General features: G+C 59.0%; 1 protein-coding gene across 1 annotated transcript; it reads right to left on the bottom strand.

Moving 5' to 3' along the window:
- Positions 1 to 9728: 9728 nt before the first annotated feature.
- NHLH1 (nescient helix-loop-helix 1) lies at positions 9729 to 10088 on the bottom strand. Its single transcript, XM_062511643.1, has one exon. The coding sequence runs from the start codon at positions 10086 to 10088 to the stop codon at positions 9729 to 9731; it is 360 nt and encodes a 119-aa protein (XP_062367627.1).
- Positions 10089 to 10219: the final 131 nt, after the last annotated feature.

Raw genomic sequence — 10219 nt, 5'->3', positions numbered from 1 at the left:
GCCTTTGGGAGCCATCCCAGGTTTCCATGGAAATCCCATTCCCAGTTTCCCGAAGCGTCGGGAAAGGGGGAGAAGGCCTCGAGGAGGGCAGAGGGGGAAGGAAGGGAGGAATTCCTTTGTCCGGAATTCCGGAGGGTCCCACTCGGATCTCCATGGGAACCGAGGCCTCTCCTGCTCCCAGGAAATGGGAACGGCGCTGGAGACACTGAGGCTCCCAGTATGAACCAGTAACACCAGTAAGAGATGGACACCAGGGTCCCAGTGTGGCCCAGTAACACCAGTAAGGGCCGGATCCTTGCCCCACTGCCCCCAGTCACCCCCGTGCTCCCAGTAAGGTCTGGATCCCATCCCAGTGCCCCCAGTAAGCGTAGTAAGAGGCTGATACTGGGGGTCCCAGTATGGCCCAGTAACACCAGTAAGACATGGTTACTGGGGCTCCCAGTATGGCCCAGTAGCCCCAGTAATGGGTGGATCCTGCCCCAGTATGTCCCAGTGTCCCCACTAACCCTAGTAAGGGCTGGATCCCATCCCAGTGATCCCAGTGCTCCCAGTAGGAACCATTACTGGGTTCCCAGTCTCCACAGTATGTCCCAGTATGCCCAGTTCCCCAGTGCTCCCAGTATGAGTCATTCCAGTGCCCCCAGTGCTCCCAGTATGTCCCAGTTCCCCCACTGTTCCCAGTAGGATATGTTCTAGTGCTCCCAGTATGTCCCAGTGCTCCCAGTATGATCCATTCCCGGGCTCCCAGTGCTCCCAGTATGTCCCAGTGCTCCTGGTACAATCCATTCCACTTCTCCCATTATGTCCCAGTGCTCCCAGTACGCCCCAGTGCTCCCAGTACGATCCGTTCCCATGCTCCCAGTGCTCCCAGTATGTCGCAGTGCCCCCAGTATGTCCCAGTGCTCCCAGTATGATCCACTCCCACGCTCCCAGTGGGATCCGTTCCCGGTCCCCCTCACCGGCGGCTCCGGCGGCGGCTCCGTCCCGGCGCTCTCCGAGGCCTCAGGAGCGTGCGGAGCCTCGGGAGCGCGCGGCATCGGAGAGGGGCCGGGCATGGGCGGCAGCTCACGGCACGGGGGGGCCACCCTGGAGCTGGGAGAGACAAAAAAAAAAAAAAAAAAAACACAAAAAACTTGGGAATTCTGGAGGAATTCCTGAATTCCTTCATCTCGCGGATTTCCGAATCCTGCGAATTCCCGAATCCCCTGAGTTCCCGAGTCCTGCGAATTTCTGAATCTCACAGATTCCTGAATCCTGCGAATTCCTGAATCCCACAAATTCCAGAACCCCAAGGATTCCCAGATCCCACAAATTATCAAACGCTGAGAATTCCCGAATCTCGCAAATTCCCGAGTCTCGCGAATTCCTGAATCCCGCGAATTCCTGAATCCCACGGATTCCCAAACTCCACAAATTCCTGAATCTCCCAAATTCCAGAATCCCTGGACTCCAGGAATTCCTGAATCCTGCAAATTCCCAAACCCCATGAATTCCCAAATTCCATGAATTCCCGAATCTCGCGAATTCCTGAATCTCGCGAATTCCCAAATTCCGCAAATTCCTGAACTCTGTGAATTCCCAAATCCTGCAAATTCCCGAATCCTGGTACTTGGGGATTCCTTAGGAACACCGAGGAAAAGTGACAGGAGTGTGTTGGACAACCCACCCCAGGCATCCCAAAATATTTTGGGAATCATCGTCCTGGATGATCAGCTGGGATAAATTTTCCGTTAATTTTTCCATGAGTTCTTCCATGAATCCCTGGATTTTCCAGGTATTCTGAGGTCTCTTGGTCCCAGCTTGTGTATTCAGCCAAAATAAATCCATGATTTTCCCAGAATCCATCATTTCTCCAGGTATTATCCCCATCCCAGCAGCTTTCCAAAGGGAATTTGGGAATTCCAGCAGGAATCCAGGAGCTCCTCGTCATCTCATTCCAGTAGGGGAAAAAAAAAAAAAAAAAAAAAAAAAGACTTTTTTTTTTTTCTTGGAATCTTTTCCAGCAGAGCCAGTTCCACAGCCCAGGAAAAGTCGGGAATGGATTCCCGGACTCCGGGAGATGCCGGGAGCCAGAGCCGGATGCAAAAGAGGAGGAGGAAAATTCCCAATTTTAAATCCCAGGATGATCAAAGCTCCCAAAAAATCCCCCCAGGGCCGGAGAGGCTTCGCCATTCCCAACATCTTCAAGTCCAGGCTGGAATTTTTCCTGGGACGGGGCTGGGGATCAAAGTCCTGAACCTCAAATCCAACATTTGGGATTCAAATATTCCAAATAAAAAAAAAATATGGAAATAACTAAAAATACAAAACAGATCCAAGCGTTCCCAGATGAAAAGGCTTCTTCTCCAGAGGGAGAATTCCAAAAGGAGAATCCGCTCCTGTCCAGGCAGATCCGGGAATGAGTTTTCCTGGGAAAAATCCCACTTCGAGAGGGAGAATCTGGTGGGTGCAGGATCCAGGATTCCCATCCTGGAGGAGCTGGGAATCGGGGAGGGTTGGGAGCATCCCAAGGCTCCTTTTCCAAGAGAATCCAACTCCGGGATCCAGTCGGGAATCTGGGATGTGGCTCCAAAAATCCCAGGATTATCCAGGTTGGGAAGGAGTTCCGAGGTCACCGAATCCAAGCTGGGATGGATCAACCGCCAGAATTCCAGGAATTCCTCGGACACCTCCAGGGATGGGGATCCAACCCTCCCTAAGCCCCTTCTGATGCTTCCCAACCCATTTTCCATGGAAAACTCATCCCAAATTTCCTACCCTGGCACAGCTCGAGGCCCTTACCTCTTGTCCAGTCCCATTCCTGGGGATCAGATCCCAAATCCCCCGTGGCAGATCCCAAAATTCCCCCTGGATCCCCCTTTTCTGCAGCTTGAGCCCCCCCCCCAGGAAAAAATCCCTCAGGATTTTCCAGACCCTTCTCCAGCTGCTCCGACCCCGTTCCCACTCCTGGACTTTTCCCACTTCCCTTCCCAGCCCCGGATCCAACACCACCCCAGCACCCGAAAAACCAAATCCCGGAGCCGGAGGATCCTGGAATCCCGAATTCCCAACAAACATTCCGGGATTCTGGAATTCCCAGCCCACATCCTTAAATTCCCCCATCCCAAATTCCCGGGGAATTGCTCAGGATTCCCTGCAGAAATCCCAAATCCCATCTCCCCATCCCTTCCAACAATCCCAAGGACACCCTAAAGCTTCTTCCAGGTGGCTCCGTGGGATTTGGGAAGGACGATCCCAGAAATCCACATCCTCCCTCGGAATTCCGATGTTTTCTCCGGGAGAAGCCCCAAAATCCCAATTCCTGCCCCAAAAGGACACCCGGATCACCCAGGGCTGGCATTTTGGATCCGTGAAATCTCTTCTCCATCAGCTCCTGATCCTTTGGGATCTCCTCAATCCATTATCCATGTTCCAGATCCCGGAAAAGCGGCGCAGGGATGGGATCCATGAGGGATCCAGGAGCCCTGGAATATTTTCATCCACATCCAGGGGAACCTGGAGGGCAGCAGGGCTGAAATTCCTTGGATTTGAGGCGGCGCTGACCGGAATTCCCAGCCGGGAATTCCCAAATCCCTCTTCCCGATCCACAGAACCTCCACAGCGCTTGGTAAAACTCATCCCAAATCCCAAATTAAGCCACCTTGGGGCTGGCTCCCTCCGGCCCCATTGTCTGCCAGGAGCCAGGGAAAAACAAGGAATCTTCCCATGGGATCATTCCAAAGGCTGGGAATGTCCCCAGCCCCTGTGGAATCCGGAGGGGACACCAGGGGTGACCTCGACCCCAAAGGCGCCAGCCCCAGCTCCCCCTCTCCGGCCGCCGCCTGTTAATTGTTGATCGTTCATTAATTAAATCATCCGAGCTTCACAAAGCCGCTGGAAAATCCTCGGGATCCCACCTGACTCCCAGCCCCATCCCAGAATTTCTGGGTGCAGGAGAAGATTTTGATTATTCTGAAATCTCCATGGTTTTGGGTTGTTTTTTAATTTCTTTTTGTTGTTGTTTTTTTGTTGTTGTTGTTGCTGCTGTGTTTTCACCTCCACCCGCGGGGGAGGGGGAGGGCTGGAAAAGGATCCCAAAGGAAAATCCATCCCAGACTGGGGCTCCGGGAACTCCCGGCGGCTCCAGGGGCGGCTCCGGGAGGAACCGGCTCGGGATGAACCGGCCGGGGCTGTCCCGGAGCCGGGGGACAACGGGAACACCCCGGCCTGGGGACAGGGGGGACAGCGGGGGGAACACGGGGGGGGGGGGGACAGTGGGGGACAGCGGGGACACCCCGGAGATGGCACCTGGGGGGAGACAGGGGGACAGCGGGGACCCCAGGATGGCGCCTGGGGGGGGACACGGGGGACAGCGGGACACACGGGATGGCACCGGGGACAGCAAGGGGACAGTGGGAGCGACACATCGGGGACACCGGGGGACACACCGGGGATGATGGGGGACACCGGGGACACCCCGCAGGTGATGGGGGACACCGGGGACACCCCGCAGGTTCCCCCGGGACCGGCACAAAGCGCTCCGAGGCCGCGGTGCCACCGCCGCCACCCCCGGGGGTGGATTCAGGGGGTCCCGGGGGTGGATTCAGGGGGTCCCGGGGGTGGATTCAGAGGGTCCCGGGGGTCTCACCGCACCCCGAGGAGTCTCCACAGGATCCCCGCAGCCCCGGGGGTGTCCCCAGGGGAGGGGTCCCGGGGGGTCCCACCGCCCCCTCCCCACCCCGGACCCTCCCCCGGTTCCAGCGCGGAGCTCGGGGCTCTCGGAGCCGCCTCCAGCCCAGGAAAAGCCGCGGCTCCCGGGGCCCTTCCCGCAGGGAACGCGCCCAGCCCGGCCCGGCTCGGCCCCTCTCCCTTCTCCGGCAGCTCCGGGGTCGGTTCCGCATCCCGGGATCCCCCCCGGGATCACCCCCAAATCCCCCCCGCACTCACCATCGCCGCCGCACCTTTGTGCGCGTCCCCCCCGCACCGAAACCCCGGCGGCGGCGGCGGCGGCGGCGGCGGCGGCGGAGGAGGAGGAGGAGGAGGAGGAGGAGGAAGAGGAGGAGGAGGAGGAGGAGGAGGAGGAGGAGGAGGAGGCGGAGGAAGCCCCGGTTCCCAGCGGAGCCCCCCCTCGCCCGGCCCCGGAGCCCCCCGCCCCCTGCCCCGGCCGCTCCCGCCCATTGTCTGCGCTCCGCGCTCCCGGCGCCGCTCCGGGGCCATTGTCTGGGGCGGGGGGACACCCGGGGGGACCCCCGAGAGCCGGGGAGCCCCTCCTGGACATCCAGGGGACCGCCCCCCCCCCCCCCCCCCCGAGAACACTCGTGGGAACCCCCAATACACACCGGGACCCCTCTCCGAACACCCGGGGGGACCCCCGAGACTCGGAGATCCCACGGCTGGAAACACTGGGACCCCCCCCCCCCGAACATGCAGGGGACCCCCCCGAACAGCCAAGGGGACCCCAGAGAGCCGGGGACACCCCCCAGACACTTGGGGACCCCTCCTCTAAAACCCGGGGACCCCCCCAGCCGAAGGGATTTGGGGTGAGGATGTGCTGTGGGGGGGTTTATTTTTTGGCAGGGGATTCTTTGGGGAAGAATCCCCCTTTTTTGGGGAGGGGTCCCCTTTTTTTTGGGGGGGGAAGTGAGGGTTAAGCCCCCACCTCGTGTCTCCAGATCCCCCTGAGGGTGGGGGGGATAAAGGGGTGACCCCAAGGGGTCTCAGCATCCCAAAATTGCCCCCCAAGGGGTCTCCGCCCATGGGGGGGGGGGGGGGGGGGGCGCAGCTCCCACCTTTGTTTTGGGATTCGGGGATTCTGAACCCCATAAATCACCCCCCAAAAAATCCCGGGGTTTGGGTCCTGGGTCCTGCCGGGCCCGCCGAGTTTGGGATGTCCTGGGGAGGGTCCTCCCGATTTTGGGATGTCCTGGGGACGTTCTGGTCAATCCCCCCGGATTTGGGGTGTCCAGGTGAGGGTCCTGCCGAGCTCCCCGAATTTGGGGCGTTCCCCCCGACCCCCAGCCCCAGCGTTCCCAGGGTGGGTGGGAGCGGCTGGAAGACCCCAGCCCCTAACCCTGCGGATATTGGGGGGACACACCTGGGGACCCCGGCTTGCAAGAAAAAGGGGGGAACCAGGGGGGGTGCGAGACATTTGGGGTTTTTTTTTTTGGTTTGCGGGGGGGGGGGGGGGGGGTCTCAGGAGCAGCAGCACCCCCTGAACCAGCAGGGCCCGTGGGACAAGAGCGTCACCCCTGGGGACACAAAGTGGGGGTCCAGCAGCTTCAGCACCCCCAGAACTCCCCCAGAGCCTCCCAGAACCCACCAGAACCCCCCCAAGTCCCCAAATCCCCCCAGAGCCCCCCAGAGCCCCCAAAGATCCCCAGAGCCCTCCCAGAGCCCCCCAGAACCTCCCCAGAGCCCCCCCCCAGAGCTCCCAGAGTCCCCAAATCCCCCCAAATCCCCCCAGAGCCCCCCAGAACAGCCGGGGGTTGGGGGTCTCGGTGCGGAGGGGGGCGTGTTCAGTGCCCGGAACAGCCGCGCGCGTTCTATCAATGGGAGCGGGGCGGGAACGAGCAGGCCACGCCCCCTGCTGCGCCGACCAATGGGGTGAGGCCGAGGCGGAGAAGAGCGCGGCCATTGGTGGGATTCAAATGCGGGGTTCGGCCAATGGGGAGGGGCGGGAGGGGAGATTGGGGTGGGGGGATTGGGGGGGGGGTTGGTGGATTTGGGGGATTTGGGGGGATTTGGGGGGATTTTGGAGCGGGGGGAAGAGAAGAAATGGGGGAATTGGGGGTCGATGGGGGTACTATGGGGCGGGGGGCAATGGGGTTATGGAGCAATGGGGCTACGGGGCGGGTTCAGTGCCCCCCACCCCAAAATCTCTCCCATTGCCCCCTAGCTGGGACCCCAAATCCGGCTCGGGGTGACCCCATTGTTGTGGGGTCTGTGCCGGGGGGGTCCCTGAGCTGCCCCCGCCCCGCAGCTGCCCCGGTGATGATTTATGGGGTCGGGGGGTCGTTCCCGGGGATGATTTATGGGGTCGGGGCCAGATGGGGCTGCGGCAGCTGGGAAGGGGCACTCGGTCCCAGACCGGCCTTTATGGGGCCGCCCCTCCCCCGACAGGGGGACACGGCTCTAAAGGGGTTTGGGGAGGGGACAATGAACCCAAAGGGGTTTGGGGAGGGGGCAATGAACCCAAAGGGGTTTGGGGAGGGGGCAATGAACCCAAAGGGGTTTGGGGAGGGGGCAATGAACCCCAAAGGGCTTTGGGGAGGGGACAATGAACCCAAAGGGCTTTGGGGAGGGGGCAATGAACCCAAAGGGGTTTGGGGAGGGGGCAATGAACTCCAAAGGGGCTTTGGGGAGGGGGCAATGAACCCCAAAGGGGTTTGGGGAGGGGGCAATGAACCCCAAAGGGGCTTTGGGGACTGCTGGGATCTGCAATGGGATCAGCATCCCAAAAAATCCAAAACAACCCAGGGGCTGTGGGGATCCTTCCTGTTCCCGGTTTGGGGTTTTTGGGGTTTTTTGGGGTTTGGGGTCCCCTCCTGCTCCGTTTGGGACACGCGAAAGGGAACGAGCCCCACCCCAACCGCCCCACGGGGACATTCCCAAATTCCTCTTATCCCAAATCCAAGAGCAATCCTGGGATTTTTTTATCCCAAATCCAGTAGAAATTCCCTGGGTTTTTATCCCAAATCCAGCAGAAATTCCCTGACTTTTTAATCCCAAACCCAGGAACAATTCCCTGATTTTTTTTTAATCCCAAACCCAGTAGGTTTTTTCCCAAGGAAAAGCCCCCACGGGACATCCCTGATCCTCCACAGCAGGACTGGGATTTTCCAGAGGGATGGAGAGGCAGGAAAGGACGGGAAGGGCTGGAAATAGGAAGGAGGGGGGGGGGGGGAAGAGAAAAAAATCGGGAATAGGGGAAAAAAATGGGGAATTGTGGTGGAAAAGCCTGGAGCAGGCGAGGACAAAGGCCGGGAATTCCCAATCTGTCGGGGCTGGAATCTCAATGAGAGCCGAGAGTTCCCATTGTGAGCGGGACAATGGGACCAGATGGGCCCGGGGCCCCAAAGGGGTTTGGGATCTGCTGGGTGGGAAAAGAGACCCCAAAGGGGATTGGGAATGGGGACAGGATCCTAAAGGGGATTGGGAATGGGGGAAAGAGACCCCAAAGGGGATTGGGAATGGGGGAAAGAGACCCCAAAGGGGATTGGGAATGGGGGAAAGAGACCCCAAAGGGGATTGGGAATGGGGACAGGATCCTAAAGGGGATTGGGAATGGGGGAAAGAGACCCCAAAGGGGATTGGGAATGGGGGAAAGAGACCCCAAATAGGATTGGGAATGGGGGAAAGAGACCCCAGAGGGGATTGGGAATGGGGGAAAGAGACCCCAGAGGGAATTGGGAATGGGGACAGGATCCTAAAGGGGATTGGGAATGGGGGAAAGAGACCCCAAAGGGGATTGGGAATGGGGACTGGGCTTTTTCCTTTTCCCCTAAAAATCACACAAGGACACAGCAGATAAATTAATAATAATATTAATAATAAATAAATAATAAATAATAATAAATAATGATAATTCTCAATAAATAAATTAATTCCATAAATATCCTCGTGGCACGGGGTGGGGTAGGGGAAAGCTTTGGGGGGGAAAAGGGAGGAGCTGCATCTGGGAATTCCTGCTCCAGTTCTCTGGGAATTTTGGTTCCAGCTCCTCTGGGAATTGTGGCTCCAACCTTTTGGGATTTGCTGCACCGTCCCACTGGGAATTGCTGCTCCAGTTCCTCTGGAATTTGCTCTTCCAAACTTTTGGGATTTGCTGCTCCATCCCCGTGGGAATTGCTGTCCCAACCCGCCAGGATTGGCTCTTCCATCCTGCTGGGAATTGCAGCTCCAGTTCCTCTGGAATTGCTGTCCCAGCTCTGGGATTTGCTCTTCCATCCATCTGGAATTTGTGGCTCCGTCCCTCTGGGATTTGCACTCTCAGCTCTCTGGGATTTGCTGCTCCAGTTTCTCTGGAACTGCGGCTCCAAATCCCTGGAAATTGCTCTTCCATCCCTCTGGGATTTGTGGCTCCAGTTCCTCTGGAATTGCTGCTCCAAATCCCCGGGAGCAGGGCAGGGGGGGGGGGGGCAGCAGTGTGGGCAACACGGACACGTGGACACGGGGATGGACACAGGGATGGACATGGGGATGGACACACGGACGGATGGAAGGATGGATGGATGGATGGATGGATGGATGGATGGATGGATGGATGGATGGATGGAGGGATGGATGATGGATGATGGATGATGGATGGATGGATGGATGGATGGATGGATGGATGGATGATGGATGGATGGATGGACGGACACACGGATGGTCATACGTCCAGGACGTGGTTCAGGTAGGAGATGTAGCAGATGGCCAGATGGACACAGGGATGGACGGATGGATGGAAGATGGATGGATGGAGGATGGAGGGATGGATGGATGATGGATGGATGGATGGAGGGATGGATGATGGATGATGGATGGATGGACGGATGGACGGACACACGGATGGACACACGGACGGTCACACGTCCAGGACGTGGTTCAGGTAGGAGATGTAGCAGATGGCCAGATGGACACAGAGATGGACGGATGGATGGATGGATGGATGGATGGATGGATGGATGGATGATGGATGATGGATGGATGGATGATGGATGGATGGAGGATGGACGGATGGACGGACACACGGATGGACACACAGACGGTCACACGTCCAGGACATGGTTCAGGTAGGAGATGTAGCAGATGGCCAGGCGCAGGATCTCGATCTTGGAGAGTTTCTTGTCGGGGGGCAGGGTGGGCAGCAGCCTCCGCAGCTCCCCGAAGGCCACGTTGAAGGCCTCCACGCGGATGCGCTCCCGCGTCGCGTGCGCCGTCCGGTACTTGGCCGTGGCTCGGCGACGGCGCCGCCGCTCCTCGCGGCTCAGCGGCTCCTTCCGGGCCGGCTCCTCGGGGCCGCGGGCCAGAACCGGCCCGGGATCGCCGGAGCCGGCACCGAGAGCGGGGTCGGGGCCGGAACGCGCCGCGGGAACGTCGAGAGCGGCCTGGTCCGAGTTCAGCATCATCCTCGCTTTGATCCCGGCGTTTGGGGACAATTCCAAACTGATCCCGGCGTGTGGGGACAGTTCCTGGTGGATCCCGGCGTTTGGGGACAGTTCCTGATGGATCCCAGAGTTCACGGACAATTCCGAACTGA

The sequence above is a fragment of the Cinclus cinclus genome, chromosome 31 (assembly GCF_963662255.1).
Source record: "Cinclus cinclus chromosome 31, bCinCin1.1, whole genome shotgun sequence".
Taxonomy (NCBI): Eukaryota; Metazoa; Chordata; class Aves; order Passeriformes; family Cinclidae; genus Cinclus; species Cinclus cinclus.
Note: the sequence above shows the minus strand (reverse complement) of the source record. Positions and strands in the feature narration are given on the sequence as shown.

Excerpts from the sequence above, each read along its gene's own strand:
- NHLH1 (XM_062511643.1), bottom strand. The coding sequence starts at position 10,088 with ATGATGCTGAACTCGGACCAGGCCGCTCTCGACGTTCCCGCGGCGCGT.